The following is an 18,202-nucleotide window of genomic DNA, read 5'->3' on the forward strand; positions in this document are numbered from 1 at the left end:
TTATATTCTTCTATATTTTCTAATCCTCTAAGAGTTTTGTTTTGCTTGTGGATCTTAAAAAAAGATCAAGTCTTCTGATTATATGCACTAAAGAAACCTAAACAAATAAAAGGAGGGAGTAACAATGGCACCCTCCTTTGGGCCTTGGGTGCCGAGGGGGAAGGAGAGGAGATGAGAACGGAGGGCCAGTCTCTGGAGCCCTCCACTCCAGAGCTGAGCGGGCACAGCAGAGCTAGTTAACATTCCAGGACCAAAAGAAGCCTCCAGTCTGGGGGGAGGGGGCTGCAGATGGATTTACCCCAGTATAGCAGCTCTGGGATTCCCAGCCCTCTTTGTAAGTCAGTGTCTGGGGAAGTTTGAATGGCAAGGGGTGGGGAGAGAGGGGGCCACAAAGGGAGAGAGAACAGAAGGTGGTTGCTAGGAGATGGCGTGAAAAGTCTCAACAGAAGCTTGGAATTTGGCGGAAACCACTGATCTTGTGCCAGGGTTTTGGAAGACAGGTCCTGGGCCTATTTCCGGCATCAGACCTTTGCAGTGTGCCAGAGAGAAGGAGAGAGAGGGAGAGAGAGGGAAGAGGGAGGGAAAAAGACAGGAGAAAGAGAAAGGCTTGGGGGGGGGATGGAGGGAGGGAGGAGGGAGGAAGAGAAAGGGAAGGAGAGGAGCGAGAGAAGGAGGTGGGGAGGGAGGGAAAGGGAAGGAAGCAGGGAGACACAGATGGAGTGGGACAGAGAAGGAAAGAGAGAAACTGAGACCATTTAGAGAGAATCCTAAAACGTACGAACATACAAAAATTCAGGAACCTTGCCCTATTCTTTATCACATGGAGGAAGAGAAGAGGAAGAGAGGGGCCAGCCTGTGGGCCAGATCCAGCCCACTGCCTATTTTTTGGACAGTGCAAGGTCCAAGCTATGAATGGTTTTTATATTTTTAAATGGCTGAAAAAAAAAAATCGAAAAGAGAGTGAAATTTCATGGTGTGTGCAAATGATGTGAAATTCAAATTTCAGTGTCTGTAAATGAAGCTTCAATGACAGAATCACGGTGGTTGGTGTAGGGACCGTCTATGGCTGCTTTCACACTGCGATGGCAGAGTTGAGTGGATATAACAGAGTCTGTATGGCACACAAAGCAGACATTTTCTATCTGGCCCTTTCCAGAAAACACCTGCTCACCCCTGGAGTGAAAGATACTAAGGAAAGACTTCATGTGAGACCAAACATATAATCTAGGGCTGTAACAGAAGAGTCACTGAGTGCTTCCTGTGAGTAAAGGTTTGTGTTAAGTGCTCAGCATGAGTAATTTTTTGAGTCTACAAAATTCCCCATGTGTAGTGGCTTTTTTTTTTTTTAATTTTTATTTATTTATTAATTATTTTTGGCTGTGTTGGGTCTTCGTTTCTGTGCGAGGGCTTTCTCTAGTTGCGGCGAGTGGGGGTCACTCTTCATCGCGGTGCGCAGGCCTCTCACTGTCGCGGCCTCTCTTGTTGCGGAGCACAGGCTCCAGACGCGCAGGCTCAGTAGTTGTGGCTCACGGGCCTAGTTGCTCCGCGGCATGTGGGATCTTCCCAGACCAGGGCTCGAACCCGTGTCCCCTGCATTGGCAGGCAGATTCTCAACCACTGCGCCACCAGGGAAGCCAGTGGCTATTTCTTAAATCTATATTTCACAGATAGGGAAACCAGGGTTAGAGCCTGGTTCTCAGCCCAGGCTTCACCTTAGAATTACCCACGAAGTTTTTAAACTTACTGATGCTCAGGCCTCACCCAGCCCTAGAATCCCACAGGGAGTTGGATGAGTGAGACTCCAAATTCACATCTGTCTGGATTCAGAGCACATGCACTTAAGTACAACTACACACACTTCCTCCAAATGGCAAGGTTCCTAGGCTGTGCTCATTTCCAGCTGGTAGTTACCCGTGTTGCTCCTCGATTTACTGCTAAGAATCTCTGCTGTTTCTTGCTTGTCTACTACGAGCTTTGCGCTTTCACTTCATCAGTGGCCTTTCCTTCAGTCCCTTCTGATAACCCCACCCAGTCGGTGTGATGTCCCCACTTTTCAGCTGAGGATCAGACAAGGTCAGAAGGACTTGCCTAAGAGTGGGTGCTCTTGAGGGCGAGGGCAGGGACTGGGAGGAAGCATGTGTGTGCTTCCGGAGAGCCGGTGACTCTCTGCTTCTCGATTTGGGCACTGGATTCACGGGTAGTTTTGTTTCCGAAAATTCGCTGAACTGTACACTTACGTCAACCTTTCTGTATGTACATTATGTTGCAATACAAAGATTAAAAACGCTTTGCCTAAGGCTACACAAAAAAAGATGAAGCTAGGATTTCAACCCCAGTCTACATCACTGTTTCCTAAAGTGTGTCGTAAGACCCTTCTGTGGGTAAACAAGGGACTAAAGAACACTGATCACACAGCGAGAAAGCTGTGTCCTGTTCACTTCTCCTTCAGACCTGTTTACATCAAAGAGGAAGTCTCTCTTGGGCAGTAGCATGTCTTTAACATTGCTGAAACACTGACTGACCTTCGTTTTTAACAACGGGAGAGGAGACCTTAGTCTTAGAACCTTGGCAAGCAATATACCCAGCTAGACTTGAATACTCTTGTTGTATTTTCATTACATTTAATCTTCCACAGTTACCTTCTGAGGCAGACTTGGCTCATGGCCTACTCAATATCCATTCCTACTTTCTTCTTTAGTAACAGAATCCTGAATTTTGTACCGACTAAGAGACCTCATTTCCCAGTCTCCCTTGCAGTTAGGTAGGCCAAGTAGCTAAGCTCAGCCAATGAGAAGCAAGTAGAAATTGCTGGGTGGGACTTTCAGGAATGCTCCTTGGTTACAAGGCACGCAGGAAGACTCTGTTGTCTTTCCTCTTTCCTGATGCCTGCCTGATGGCTGGTGACTCTGCAGCCATTCTGTGCTTAGCAGCCTTGATGATGGAGGTCACACCTAAGGCCAGCAAAGTAGAATGAGAGAAAGAGCCTGGGTTCCCAGTAACATCGTGGGGCTGACAGACGTGCCCTGGAATGCCTTTTTCCAGTCTTCTTTTTAAGTAACAAAGAAGTAAACTTCTATCTTGTTTAAGCCCATTATTTCTGCTCTCTGTTCCTAGCAGTCAACTGCAATTCCTTACTGAGGAATCTTCAACTTATGGCAAATTATACTTATTTCCACTTCTAGTAATATAAAGCTTCCTAAGAATTTTTTTTTTAACCAAAATAAATGTAAGTTCATCAAGACAAACACTAATATTAGATGTGAACTAGCATAAGTAATTCCTGGAACACAAAATGACAAACTGGGAAGGGACTTTTGGGAACTACTGTACCAGACTATATACTGCCTTTTTGCCTGTAGAGAACCCATGAGGAGAGAGGTTCTCCATTTTCACAGAGGAGCACTTCTGTTGGTTGCCCTGGTATTTGGGGAACTCATCCTTGGGCTCAGGTCCGAGCCAGGTCAGTTCCCAGGGGCACCCTCACTTACCAGCTGTCTTCCAGGGTCTGTGTGCTGCTCCTTCCCTCCTGCCTCTTCTCCAGCTCCACGGCTGTCTGTTCCAGCAAAGCAGACACGGCATCCTGCAGAGACAAAGGCTGATGGGTCCATCCGTACACCATGGGCATAGCCCCACCCGGCAGGAATCAGAGTGTGTCACCCTCCCAGTGAACGGAGGGTAAAACTGAAGACCAGAGTGGGTAAGCGTCTTGCTGTAGAGTCAAATAAATTGGAAATACAGTCCTTAGTTCTTCTAACTGGCAGTTCTCTGGAGAATAACCTCTGCATGCACAGACAGAGTTCGGAAGACAGCCAAGTTTAGTGTTTGGGTGAGACGGAATTATAGGTCTCCGGCTGTAAGGAGAGCATGGTTTAGTCAGGGAGACCATCCCATAGACCATCAATAACAAAACAATCTGGGAAGGACTATGAGAGAGATAAGTGCTGGATGTTTGAGAACAGAGGCATGGTGGCAAAGCTAGCTTGGGGGCTGTATTCAGGGAAGGCTTCCTAGAGGAAGAGTCTTCATACTGAATGGTGTCTATGGTGAGGAAGCCTGTGTGACTTGAGGAAATTATTTAATGTCTCTGAGACTCAGTTTCTTCTAATAATTACTCCACCTCTGATGTCCAGCCATCTCCAATTCAGGGAGAGGCTTTTCCTTCCATCCAGCCAGGTGCCGCATGTGCAGGAGAAGGGTGCAAAGCTGTGGCCCAGCTCACCGTGCTTTCAGGTCCTGGCATGGGGGCCATGGCTCCCGCTGGTTTGGGCTCCCTGCTCTGTTTCTTCAAGTATTTGTAGCTCAGGAGGTTGTACCAGCGAGTCGACCTCTCCCCGGACCGGCAGACCTCAGCCAGGCTGATCTGGGCGCCTCCCTGTGGAGAATGGGAAAAAAAGCACAACCAGGGGGTGACAAGGTATTCTGGGGGCAGTATGCAAAACACCACTCCAGGTGAGACAGAAGCTTCCTGGGAGGAAGAAATGGCTAGGTGCTAATCATTTTTCAATAACTCACTTGTTCACTAACTTATTCTTTCATTGAGTTGTATGGGTTCTTTAAATATTTATCAGATACATGATTTGCAAATATTTTCTCCCATTCAGTAGGTTGCCTTTTCATTTTGTTGATGATTTCTTTTGCTGTGCAGAAGCTTTTGTTTGAGGTAGTTCCACTTGTTGATTTTTGCTTTTGGTGTCAGAGTCAAAAAACATCATGACCAGGACTGATGTCAAGGAAAACAACTCAAAGCTCCAGAAATAGGGGACTGGAGGCGTAAACTGTAATATATCTATAGGGCGGAATATTACATAGCTATGTACAAAAAATAAGGAAGATCTCTAGGTAGTGATGTAGAGAGTTCTCCAGGCTATATTAATTCCAATAAGATAACAGTCAATTTTAGGCTGGCTCAATGAATGGTCTACCTCAGTAAACTGGATGCACTCTGACGGCATTTATGCATTTGTTCATTCATTTACTCAACACACACCCATTTTCCCAGTAGCCTCTGTGTGCCAGGCACTGTTCTGGGTGTTGGGGATATGGAAGGATTTAAGGCAGAGAAAAATCTCTGCCCTCGTGAGCTTCCATTCCAGTCTGGGGGAATCAGATAATCAATAAGTAACTTCTATATTGTGTCTCATAGAGTCTAAGATGCTATCGATTATAAAGTGTATTATTATTTCATGTACCACTAAGAAAGAAAAATAGTTGCCAATTAGACTATGACCTGCCATCTAGTATACACTGCATCTTGATTTCACAGATGATAAAATGTGAAAATAACATGTACCCTAATACCTATGATATAGAGAAATATTAGGTGATGTAAAGTGCTGCAGAGAAAATAATACAGGGAAAGTGGAGAGGAGGGGGTAAGAGAGTGGAGGGGGCAATGTGATTTTAAATAGGGTGGAAGGAAGTCGTCACATGGACAGTGACATTTGGGTTAAGATCAGAATGAGGCGAGGGAGTGAGATTTGCCCATCAATATCCGGGAGAAGAGAATTCCGGTTAGAGAGGAGAGCAGTGCGGAGCGCTGGGGAAGGGGGCGTGCGGGTGTATTCAAGGGGCAAAAGGAGGCTGGAAGAAGAGTCTTGGGGATAAAATCCAAGAGATGACAAGGAGCAGACCCTGGAGGGCCTGGGGGGCCAGGCAAAGGCCCAGGTGTTGACTCTGGGTGGAGACAGAAGCCATCCTAAGGCTTCATAGAGGAGTGGCATGCAGTCATCTGCAATTTAATAGGATGCCCCTGGCTACCGTGTTGAAAGGAGACAAAGGGCAGCAAGAAAAGAAGCAGGGGGATCCAGTGGGGGATTCTGCAACCACCGGGCGAGAGGTGGTAGTAGGTCAGGAGCACGGAGAGAAGTGGTTGGAATCTGGGGATCTCCTGAAGGCAGAGCTTCCAGGAGGTCCTGAAGGATTGGAGGTGGGGTATGAGAGGAAGAATGGGGTCCAGGATGACCCTGATGTCTCTGGCTTGGGCAGTGGAAGAATGGGGTTGCCTTCACCTGATGAGATACTGAAGACATGGGAGGAAACATCAGGGGCGTGCTTGTGGACACATCACTGGTGATGGCTACTGGACATGCAAGAGGAGATGTGGATTCCGGCAGTGGACATACAACGCCGAGATGAGTGGAAAGGCCCAGGCTGGCGCCATCACATGGGATGGTGTTTGAAGCCAGGGGATAGGATGAGATCACCGAAGCAGTGCACGCAAGTAGAAAAGGGGAGAGGAGCAAGGCCTGAGCTCTGGGGCCTTCAAACAGAGAGAGGTCAGGGAAATGAGCAAGAATCTACAAAGGAGACAGACAGAGAAGGCCAGTGATGGGGGAAGAAGGCCAGGAGAGCGAGGGGTCTGGGAAGCCAAGTCAGGGCAAAGGATGTTGAGGAAGATGGAGTACGCAATTGTACCAAACGCTGTAGGCAGGCCAAGAGGGACAAGAATGGAGAGCCGGCCACCAGATTTAGCAACAAGGAGGTCCCTGATGAGCACATTTCTGGTGGAACGATGAGGGCAAAAGCCCACGTGGACTGAGATACAGAGAGAACACACACACCTCTTTCACGTGTTGCTAGAGAGCAAAGGAAAGAAATAATGTAGTAACTGGAGGAAGAAATGGGGTTAAAAAAATTTTTTTTAAAGCAGGGGAGAAATAACAGTATGTTGGCATACTGATAGGCCAGATCCAGTGAGGAGGGAAAACTGGAGACACAGGAGAGAGCAAAAGAGTAACAGTTGGTGTGACGCCCTTGAGAGAGGATGGCCCTAGATGGGAGTGGGGAGGGCCCATCCTTAGCTCCAGGAAGAACAGCAGAGCCCACGAGGACAGGTAGATGTGGCGTGGCAGCTGTGGGGTTCCTTCTACTCTTCCAGAACTGGATGTGAAGGGAGGGCCTCAGCGGAGGGAGAGTAAGGGCGAGGAGAGAGGAGAGGATAAGAATTTGTCACTGAGACAAGCAGGAGAGTAAGTGGTCCAGGGAGACACAGTATAAACGCTGGGCAGCAAGAGGGCTCACGGGAGGTTCGTGACCACGATTTTAAAATGACACCGCAGGGCGGTGGTGTGTGCGCTTTGCTCCAACTGCACGGGCGGAGAGGAGGGGAGGGTTCACTTTGACAGTGCTGGGTTTTTGCCAAGTGGGGATGGCAAAGTGAGAAAGGGGCAAGGGGGCGGTTGTGATGAGACATGGGATATGAGTGGGGCCTGGGCAGGGGGCTGCCTTTACAGAACGTGCACAGTCAGGGCTTGAGTAACCAGGACCCGGCTGGAAAGCCTGTGACTCCTGCGATGCCACCCTAAAGCATTTGGTGGAACTGTTGCCCACGATATTGGGGAAGGCAGTATTCATCCAAACCCATAATCCAGTAGGAGAGTGTGATGATGACGCGTCAAGATGCTGGAATCCTTGTTCAAATCCAGACTTCTCTACCTACTTGCTGGATGACCTGAGCTGGTCAATTAGCCTTTCTGGGCCTTGATCCCTTATCTGTCAGATGGAGATAATCCTAATATTGCTTCCCAGGGCTGTCATGAGGATTAAATGAGATACTGCACACAAAGTTCTTAGCCCAGTACTAGACACGCAGACACTACTCAGGATGGGCACTATTGTCCTTGCCCGGCTGGTTAAATGGCTCAAAACAGACCAGGGATTCCACAAACCCAGCAGTGAGGGGAGACCGTGCGTGGGAGCCAATGGCCCTTCCTCCTCTTGTCTCGCTTCCTTTCCTCCTCCAGCCACCAAAACACAACAGCCTAACACTCACGTCCCCACGGGACACGGGAACGGAGGCTTCCCGTTGGCCGTGGACGGAGACAAGCCACGGCGGGATGAGCGCTTTGGCTGCTGCCATGGCAACCAGCAATGGCCAGACGTCAATTAGGAAGGAGGAATAAAAGGCATCCAATTAGGAGAAGAACACAGGATTGAGTCTCTTCTCATTTAGGAATGCTCGGGGCTAAGGAAACGCTTCACTGGAGGAGCCTGGATTTGTTTATTCATTTTTATTTTAAAAATTCTTTCCTTGGGGCTTCCCTGGTGGCACAGTGGTTAAGAATCCGCCTGCCAATGCAGGGGGCATGGGTTTGAGCCCTGGTCCGGGAAGATCCCACATGCCATGGAGCAACTAAGCCCATGCACCACCACTACTGAGCCTGCGCTCTAGAGCCCGCGAGCCACAACTACTGAGCCTGCGTGCCACAACTACTGAAGCCCACGTGCCCAGAGCCCGTGCTCCGCAACAAGAGAAGCCACGGCAATGAGAAGCCCACGCACCACACGAAGAGTAGCCCCGCCCGCCGCAACTGGAGAAAGCCCGCACGCAGCAACAAAGACCCAACTCAGCCAAAAATAAATAAATTAAATAAATAATAAATAAATAAAAATTCTATCCTTGTATATATATATACACACACACACACGTGTGTGTGTCAGTATCTGTCTATCTATCTATATATAGGTAGAGAGATATATATATATATATCCTTTTTTTTTTTTTTTTTTGGCTGCACTGTGCAGCTTGTGGGTTTTCTCAGTTCCCCAACCAGGGATTGAACCCAGGCCACGGCAGTGAAAGCCTGGAGTCCTAACCACTGGCCGCCAGGGAACTCCCTGGAGCCTGGATTTGGAAAAGCTTTCCGCTCCATCCTTCAGCAGCACCCACCCTGCCTGCCAAATCCTGCAGTCACCATCCCACCCGGGGGCTCCAGGGACCACTGTGCTGGCACACAGAAAACATCCAGGGTCTGACATGGGTGGACCTGCCTGGGCTCTAACTCTGTTCCTGCCACTTCCTGACTGTGTGACCTTGGGCAAGTTCTTTGTGCCTCGGTTTCCTCACTGGTGTAACAGTTACCTATTTTATAAGATTGTAGTGAGGATCAGCAGAGATAACACACGTAAGGAGCTTAGCTCAGAGCCCACCATATAAATTGCATCCAATTGGCACAAGCTACTGCATTCCTGTGAGCAATAACAACAACATAAATGGCAATGACGCTGTTATGAACCCTCGCCAAGCAGGAAAGGGATGGGAACTGATTTCCCGTGAGACCTAGTGTGTGCAGACACTTTGCTTTACATCCTTGCTACGGGCACCAGCAGTACTGGCATCACCTGGGAGCTTGACAGAAATGCAGAATCTTGCTGCCTGCCTGCCCAGACTTGCTGAATCAGAATCTGCATTTTAACCAGAGCCGCAGGTAACCTGTGTGCACGTGAAAGTTCGAGAGGCACTGCTTTAGTGCTTCATTTAACCCTCAGAGAACCACCTGTGAGGTAGCCAGTGTTAGCTGGTTTTACAGATAAGGAAACAGACAGAATTAAAGAGTCTTAGGCCACACGGTGGGAAGGCTGGTGACTCAGCCTCAGGCACAAGGGATGTGGCGCTCCAATTCCACGGCAGAAAAAGGAGCTCCCTGCTCCCCCTTCCCCTGCTCTCAATAAGTCTGGGAACAACGCTGTTCATCTGTGGAAGAGCCCCTGCCTAGAACCCAAGAAGGGCTGGGCTGATAGCACAAGCTGTGTTTCTCCAAGCCTTCTTCCTGAAGTGCAAGGTGGACCAATCCCCAGAAGGACAGAAGACTGCACAGATAGACAGACACAGCCCTCACCAGGCACGCCTCCAGATGGCTCCTGTCGGTGGCGCAGACATCGACTCTTAAGGTCTTCTGGTGAAGGGCTGGGTAGGACATGGACACCCAGAACACCTCGTTGAACACCAGGGTGTCCGAGGCGTCCAGAGGCCGGGTCCGGAACAGGCAGGTGGTACTCTCGGAGCAGGGAAGGATAGCCACGCGAATGTTCCTAGAGGGACAGAAACACAGGAAAGCCTGGGTCAGGTCAGCCCAGGTCTGGGGCTCAGGTGTTAGGCTAAACGGCTGCTGCAAATCCCCAAGGAAACAACAGCGGACAAGAGTTTGTAATTTCTCCAGTAGGTATGCAGTTCTTCATGAGGGATGCATAAGGGCCCCAAGGACAATGTGCTGCTTTTCCTTCTACTGAATCCCCCAGTCGTTGAGGCCCTCAAAGCTTGTGGAGCCTGAGGCCAACGGTGTGCAAACTGCTGTGAACAGAAGGATCCGACAGGCTGCTTGTTAACACTGAGGAATACTCACACAACCGCTGGTAGGAAGGCAAAATGCCACAACTCCGGCGGAGGGGAAGGTGACAGTCCTAACAGAAGTACATATGCATTCACCCTTTGACCCAGACAGCTGGCTTCTAGGCACAGATACTGCTGCACAAGTACCAATGAGTTACAGAGAAGGTTATTCATCCCGGCCCTGTTTGTAACAGCAAAGAGTGCACGCAAGTCCAGTGTCCCATCTTGTCTTCCTTCTGTTTTGCCTGTTTTCCGGCCTGCCTTCCTCCTTCCCACGTGTCACACCCCAGACGCTGGCTGGGTGCAGGCCACAGAAATATAAGCTCCTGCTGCTGCCCTCAAGGCCTACGGTCTAGCAAAGGAGGAACATGTAGGCAGACGAGCTCAATGCAACATAAACCCGGTCTGCACAGGACCGAGCTGGGAGGCAGACAGTGCCGGTCTTTGCTGTATCATCAACCGTAAGGTAAACACCCATCACAACCTGCCAATAGAAGCACAGTGATGGCAGCCGGCTCTTCAGAAAGGCAGGCCCGGCTCTTTCTGTGTGGAATACTCGAGCTTAGAGCAGATAAAAGGGGCCGTGACTTTCCTCTTCAGCAGGCTTCAAGTTTACAAGGGCAGAGGTTTGCTCACCACCCCTTCCTTAGTGCTGGCACCTGGCAGGGGCTCAGGACGCATATGTGGAAGGTCTGAAGCTGTCTGGAGCGCTCCTGTTTAGAGCGAGCGTGTTTGCTACCCTGCCTGCATCCACGTTCACGGCACTGACACTGTGCATCGCGGTCATGTGCACTAAGTACCCACAGAGGTTTACGGGGCCTGTTGTTGGAGCAGAACAGAGCAGGAGAGTGTCCCCTGGGATGGGCGCAGAGCGGGAGAGGATAATATACAGCCCATCAGCTACACACTCACACTTTCCGGTCTTGCTGCAGCAACAGAGCAGAAAGGTTGCTCAGCTGGATGATTAATATTGCAAACTGCTTATTCTTCTCATCATACCTGAAATGAAAAGGGGGCATATGGAGCACCTGTTAGTAACACATTTATCTCTCTCTCCCTTGATAATCACAGAGGCGGCTGCTGGCTGCTCTGGGGACTGCGGTGAGCTGGGGAGCACAGGCCCAGTGTTTGCTGCCAGGCAGGGACGCAGGTCCAGAGCTGTCGGTCTGAATGTTTAAAGAGAAGCCAGAGGTTGTATAAAATTTCCTGACATTTAAACACTGGCACTTAATTCCTATTTTAAAAAATATTGGGGCCAACCTGCATCAAGAGAAAACAGTAAGAAATCTGGGATGCAGCCCCCAGGGGTTGACTTTGGTCCAGGTGAGATGATAAGACAAAAGCCATGGCAACAACGACCAGACAGGCCAAAAGGCAGGAGGTCTTGGTCCCTGCCTGGCTCTGCCACTGGCCAGCTCAGTGAATCCAGGCAAGTTACAAGGTCTTCAAACCTTGTTTTTTCTCTTTTGTGAAATGGGGAACGGGGAGGCATGGAAAGAGATCCCCCCCTACCCCCTTTAGTTAGGAGCCCACAGCTGTCAGCCTGCCTCGCTGGGCAGCTGTGAGGGTAAATGCTGGAGACGCTGCAGGCCAGGAGGAGACCCTGCACAGACCACGCCCCTCTGTCCCGCCCTCCCTGCCACTTACTTCAGGGCGATCTGAACCCGGGTTGCACCCACTACTTCTGACTCGTCACTGTCAAAAGCAGCGGCTTCTGAGGCACCCAGTCTGGAAAGCAACACAGGAAAGAAAGAGGGTCAGGCTTCCCTGTAGTGACCAGGGGCCAAAGTCATTTTCCAGAGACGGGGTTCTCTCTGGGAGGGAGCAGCTGGGTCCTCAAGGAGGAAGGTTTGGGTCTGCTCAGCCTCCCTGTGGACCCTGCCTGCCCACAACTACTCCGGATCCCTCTCTTGAAGCAGCAGCTGCGCTTTCTCTAATACTTGCTCCTCTAGCCATACACCCTTAACGGCAATTGCGGAACTAGCAGTCTCCCAAATGTGAAGCATCTCCAGCCCCAGGAGGAGGAGCTCTGGCTGCTACTTCAGCACCACCCTCCTGTGGGTCCCTCCCACACACCTGAGCAGGCCCGGGCCTTGCATACTCAGAGTTCCCAAGACTCAGGGACCCACCTCTGCACGGAAGCCTCATACACACCACTGTCCCCGGCCACGGATTCATCCGACACGGCAGCTGAGACACAGGCCACTTTCAGGTCGCACCCCTGAGCCTTATTCGCAGCTGGAAGAAGAGAGGAAAAAAGGAAGGATGGCAAGGCGGGGTTTAGAAATCAGGATACTGTCGTCACAATACATCTTTTGACCCCCTCACTGTCCTAACATGGTCCCACCAAAACCCAGCCACCTCTGCACTTGACAGCAAGGTCCTGCGTTTTTTTTGCGGTGAAGGAAAGGGTAGCATGTGATTCTGTGTTTAACGTCTCAGACTCCAGAGCCAAACCACCTGGGTTCAAGTTGCAGTTCTGCCACATACTGCTTCATGACAGTGGGACACTGATTTACTCCCTCTCAGCCCTGCATTCCTCATCTGTAAAATGGGGATAATAATACCTGCCTTGCAGGGCTGTTGGAAAGACTGGATGAGATGATATAGGGAAGTCCTTAGTATAGAGACTGGTGCAGGGGAAGTGCTCTAGAAAAGTCAGTACCACCATCCTTAGTTACTACGACTATCATTCCCATCACTACAGTGATGTCTTCTAGATCGATCCCTACACACCTGGGGCAAACAGCCCCCGGACCCTTGGGAGGGGCAAGAGGAGAAAGAAGGGAAGGACTTAAGTACCGGCTGTCCTACTCGCCCATCCCATTCCATTCCTAACGCAGTCCATCTCCCCTGCCCTTGATAGAGGCCCTCAGAAGTCTCTCCCGGGGCTCAGACCCGAGCGTTCAGCACACACTGCACATTCCTTCCTTCCCCAAGTAATGGGCGCTGACGGTGTGCCAGGTCCATTGCTAAGTTCAGAGCTACGAAGATGAACAGGACAGCTCCTGACCTCCACGCAGCAGGGGAAGGACAGATTCAGGAGCTTCAACCTCACGGCCAGCACTTCTGAGCACCCCCTGTGTGCCAGGCACATGGGCGGGGGGTGGGCAGACAGGAGAAGGGGCTGGGGGTGGGGATGGTGACAGTGAGCCTGGGAGAAGCCAAGGGGCCATGTGGGCGTGGCTTTCCCAGCCTGTGTCCCACATCTGCGGCTGCAGCCCTGGAGACCTCCTGCCTTCAGACCCACCCCTCTCCACCCTCCACTAAACCACTTAAGGAGATTAATTTGTCTGCTGACTGAACAGTGGCACTAATCGCATAACCTGCTTAGTGTCTGGGCTCAGCCTGGCATCAGCTGGCAGCGGGGAGGGCTTCTGGAGGTGGCATGAAGAAACGCCGACCTGAGACGCGAGCGGGCTCTGGCCCCCAAGCTGGACGTTGTGGCAGAAGGCGGGGGGATGGGGGCTGCTCCCTGCACTCGGTTGGGGTCCCAGCATCCCCGAGCCAGCTTATCACAGCCTTTAGACAGGGAGTGCCGGGAACGCTTCTTGAGCCTTGTTAGGGGTACCACCTGCACACCCCTCCTCTCCAGGGAACAATTTTCTGAAGCTTGCCACCGGCTGCAGGAGGAAGCCTGTTTTTATTTTTGTTTGACGACACTCAGCAAGACTCCCTTCCCGGTGAGGGAGCCCCAGGGATCTCTGGGCTCCTCTTCCAAGGAAGCGGCTGGCACGCACCCAGCAGAGCCTTTAATTAACCGGGAAATCTCGTCGTTTCCCCCTTGCTCCCACTGGCCCTTGCACACGAAGGAATTGATAGCTCTGGGTGCAGCGGCAGCCCTCCCACCCATTCCCGGAGCTGACGGCTGAAGTGGGTTGAGCTTCTAGCTGGCCTCACGGGAGCCAGGACCAGGAGCCCTTTGCCGACAGAGCTGGCACATGGCTCATTGTGGGTTCTGGGCAGGTGGTCCTGGAGCCAGTCCTGACTCTACCGCTTCACAGCAGTGACAGTGACCTTGGACAAGTCACTTAACCTTGCTGAGTCTCATTCCTTTCAGTCTGTAAGATGAGGATAATAATAGCACCCACCTCATAGTGTTGTTGTGAGGCTTACATGAGTAAGTACACCTAACGGTGCCTGTTATCTTGCACACCTGAACTTGATAAATCACCCTGCTCAGTCCTGAGCTTCATACCGTAGGCATGATGGCATCAGCAAGCACCAGGAGTGTCTTAGGAATAAATACACAGAGCTGCCTCATGTCCTAAGGGGAGCGTGATGATAAAGAGATTGGGCTCTGGGGTCAGAAAAGCCCAGATTCCAATCCCTGCTTCCCCACCTGCTGGGGAAGCACCTCTCTGAACCTCTGTTTCCTCATCTGTGAAATGGGTATAACGGAAGTAACCTATTTCATCATATAAAGCACATTGCTCACCACATAATGCACCCCAATAAATTTTAACTATTATAATTTATTATGTGGTTGCTGCTAAAGATAAAAGATTTTTCTTGTAATAAATCTTTGCTGTCATCATCGGCATCCGACCTGAAGCTGATGATGACAGCTTCCGACCTGAATCTCAGTCCACACCATAATGCTTTCTGACCCCATGCAGAATGGGAGTCATATCATTCCCTGGCTTCAAACAGTCACACGGATCCTTGCTGCAATGAGGGTAAAACGTAAACTCCTTACCTTACACAACCCGTACTCTGCCCAACTCTCTGCCTTGTTGGTGATCTCCTCCCTCTGGCCCCTCTTGCAGCCCCTTTTGCTCCAGCCTCAGAGACTTTGTTCTTGCTTCTCCCAAGGCTGGCTCCCTCTCACTGCTCAAGCCTCCGTTCAAGTGTCGCCTTCCTTCACCACCCAATGTGAACTGGCAGCCCTAACCCAACCTGAAAGGCTCCATCACATGCCCTGTTTTATTTTCTTCCTAGCGCTTTTATTGATCTGCTTGTAGAGTTATTGTCTGTGCCTTCATTTGCATGTAGGCTTCACGGGAACCAGGACCCTGTCTGTCCTCCACGCTGTATCCTTGTGACTAACCCATATGGCATATCAGCTGAATGAAAGAATGAATGAATCCATGTACACCCATCAGCACAGGACCTGGCATTTAGTTTCAGGAGGTACTTAATATCTGTTGCATGAATGAACCCACCATGGAAAAACCCTTCGCTCAAGACCTGGACCATAGTAAACACATAATAAATACCTACTGAATGAATAAATAAATCAATATACCATGTAAAGACCTGGCACATAGAAAGCAGTCAGTAAATGTTGCCCATAGGGGCTTCCCTGGTGGCGCAGTGGTTAAGAATCCGCCTGCCAATGCAGGGGACATGGGTTCGAACCCTGGTCAGGGAATATCCCACATGCCGCAGAGCAACTAAGCCCGTGCGCCACAACTACTGGGCCTGCGCTCTAGAGCCCATGAGCCACAACTACTGAGCCCACGTGCCACAACTACTGAAGCCCACGTGCCACAACTACTGAAGCCCGCGCGCCTAGGGCCCGTGCTCCGCAACAAGAGAAGCCACTGCAATGAGAAGCCCGCGCACCACAACAAAGAGTAGCCCCCGCTCACCGCAATTAGAGAAAGCCCGCGCGCAGCAATGTAGACTCAACGCAGCCAAAAATAAAATAAATAAATAAATTTAAAAAAAAAAAAAAAACAACGTTGCCCATAATCATCACTGGGGTCTGGAACTCAGACCCGAGCACAATTCCCACCCTCCTCCCTCCTGGAGGCTCCCGCCCCCCGGATGTGGTGCCCTCTACCTTGGCCCAGCGGCTTGCCCTCTGTTCCGGGTTCCTCCAGCCGGTACCTCTCCCGGGTGCTGTTGCCAAGGCTCAGTTCGCAAAGAGCGGCACTCAGCTCGGGGTCTTCAAACTCCAGGTTGCTCAGGAAGGCGTCTCCAGCCAGGAGGGGGTCAGCGATGAGGGGGGAGCAGGGCGGGGATGGGGAGGAGAGCGAGGAGCGGGGAGACAGGGAGGTCATGGACTTCGGAGTGCCGGACAAGGAGCGCAGGGCCTGCAGGCGGCCGCCCCCCTCTGCCTTCTGGGTCTTGGCCACCTCGTCCTCGTGGATGGTGGTGATGCAGCCCGAGGGCCGGAAGCCCGTGGCCCCCTCCAGGAGCAGGAATTCCACCTTGCTCTGTAGTTCCGAGTCCAGCTGTTCGAAGGGGTCATAGTAGAGGTCGGTGAAGCTGGCCGAGGTGGAGGAGTCCAGGCTCGAGGCGGCCAGGGAGCCCCGGCTGGACGTGAGGGATCCGGGGCTGCTGCCCGAGGACAGGCTCTGCATGCTGCCAGAGAGGCTGGGGCAGGGGAGGGAGGGTGAGGACACAGAGTGGGTGGGCCGCCCCGAACTTCCCCCGAGAAGCACCACGTGCACTTAGAATGCACCATCTCATCAGACCCTCCTGACAGTCTCCAGGGCGGACCACGCATCCCCATTTCACTAAAGAGGATATCCCGAGAAGGCCACATAATCAGGAGCTGGCAGGGCTGGGATTCGAACCCAAGCCAGCTGCCTTAAAAGTCCACTTTCTCCTCAATATCTCTGTTTCTCAAACCTCCACCAGCGGCATTCCATTTTCATATTTCTCCATATTTGAATATAACCCCAAATAATGCTGCTTAATATTTTCCTTCAACTCAACTCACTTTTTACACGTTAATATGGTTTCCTTAAAAAGGAAACTTTATATCCTAAGTGTAATTTGAAAAGCATTGTCAACTGTTAAAAATATTTGATGAAAACAGAATGTCGTGATAAAATTCCAGCCACGTTGCCCACCGAGGCGCCAGCCTGAGGCCTACCCTCTCTGCGTTGTGCAAGTTGGCTGGAGAGACGTGAACAAGACACGCTAGCACCCAGCTGGGGCCTTCTGCTGTGTCGTCAGAGGACCGAGGAGGCTGCGGTCTGGGGAGGTGAAGGACCCTGTCCCCAGCCACAACAGGCCCAGAGCGAGTCCCCCAGATCATCCGTCTGCCTGCTGTGCTGCTAAACGGGCACGCTCAGGCCATGGAGGACACGTGAAGGGCAGAAGCTGGGCTGGGCTGGGCTGCCTGCCTGCATACGGCCGTGCCCAGGGGAGCGCTCACCCCACTGCCTACTACTCACCTTTTCAGCTGGGAGTGCAGAGCTGCGACCTGCCGGGTGGCTTCCTCAAGCTCTCTCACCAGCTGGTTCCTCTTACTGTTTAACTTCAACCTGAAGGGAGAGAAGGCATGAGTGCGGAGCTCGGAGGGAACCCGCCTCCATCTGCCCGAAAGAGGAATCACAGGCATGGGCTCATGGAGATGTATGCACAGACCCACAGAGGCACACACGAGAACTTCCTGGAGGCATTATATTAGGGTGTTTGGAGAGGTATGGCCTCTACATATAATCCTATAGTAACTGCTATATGCATCACCTGCTATATACCAGGGGCTGACTAGGAAACTTATAACGTTGCCTTAAATCATTTGCACAATAACCCTGCATAGTAAGAATTTTTTTTTTAACCACTTTATATACGAGAAAACTGAGGCTCTTAGAGTTAAATAGTTTACTTAAAGCTAGAGAGTTACCGGCAGAATTAGGATTCCACCCAACCATCCCTCTCTACGCTGTGTACAGACATGCAGAGAGAGAAGACCAAGTGAAGACATGGTAGATGACCATGTGCAGATGGCCATCCACAGGCCAAGGAGAGAGACCTCAGGAGAAACAACCCTGCCAACACCTTGTCCTTGGACTTGCGGCTTCCAGGACTGTGAGGAAATAAATTACCATTGTTTAAGTCACCCAGTTCGTGGAACTTTGGTTTGGCAGCCCTAACAAATGAATGCACAATCTTAGGGTAAAATATAGAAGGAAAAACAAGGTAGGGTCCAGGACTGAGCTCTGAGTCTATAAGCATCCCGAGGCTGAATGGACGGGCAACAGTCAGCCAAGGAGCTGAAGAGAGTGGTTCCAGAGAGCCTGGGGAGGAGCCAGGTGAGCGTGACAGAGCGTCAGAACCCCGGAGCTAAGGCCTGCACCCAGGCATGCCCACACCAGAGCCCAATTCAGCAGCTCCCTCCCTGAAGGCAAAACC

The 18,202-nt window shown here is 51.1% G+C and overlaps 1 protein-coding gene across 2 annotated transcripts in view; it reads right to left on the reverse strand.

Moving 5' to 3' along the window:
• The window catches only part of WWC1 (WW and C2 domain containing 1), a 149,933-nt gene that overhangs the window by 17,844 nt on the left and 113,887 nt on the right, over positions 1 to 18,202 (reverse strand). For both annotated transcript variants that reach the window (XR_014262048.1, XM_082456401.1), the window contains exons 10-17: positions 17,242 to 17,331; positions 15,897 to 16,432; positions 12,238 to 12,346; positions 11,756 to 11,836; positions 11,021 to 11,107; positions 9,618 to 9,810; positions 4,220 to 4,372; positions 3,489 to 3,580 (exon numbers count right to left, since the gene is read on the reverse strand). Coding sequence is in view for 1 of the 2 variants with exons in the window: in XM_082456401.1 (XP_082312527.1) it covers positions 3,489 to 3,580; positions 4,220 to 4,372; positions 9,618 to 9,810; positions 11,021 to 11,107; positions 11,756 to 11,836; positions 12,238 to 12,346; positions 15,897 to 16,432; positions 17,242 to 17,331 (1,341 nt within the window). In the remaining variant the exon portion in view is untranslated. The remainder of the gene's footprint in view (positions 1 to 3,488; positions 3,581 to 4,219; positions 4,373 to 9,617; positions 9,811 to 11,020; positions 11,108 to 11,755; positions 11,837 to 12,237; positions 12,347 to 15,896; positions 16,433 to 17,241; positions 17,332 to 18,202) is intronic.

This window comes from Balaenoptera physalus (genome assembly GCF_965194825.1).
Source record: "Balaenoptera physalus genome assembly, chromosome: 3".
NCBI classification, from domain to species: Eukaryota; Metazoa; Chordata; class Mammalia; order Artiodactyla; family Balaenopteridae; genus Balaenoptera; species Balaenoptera physalus.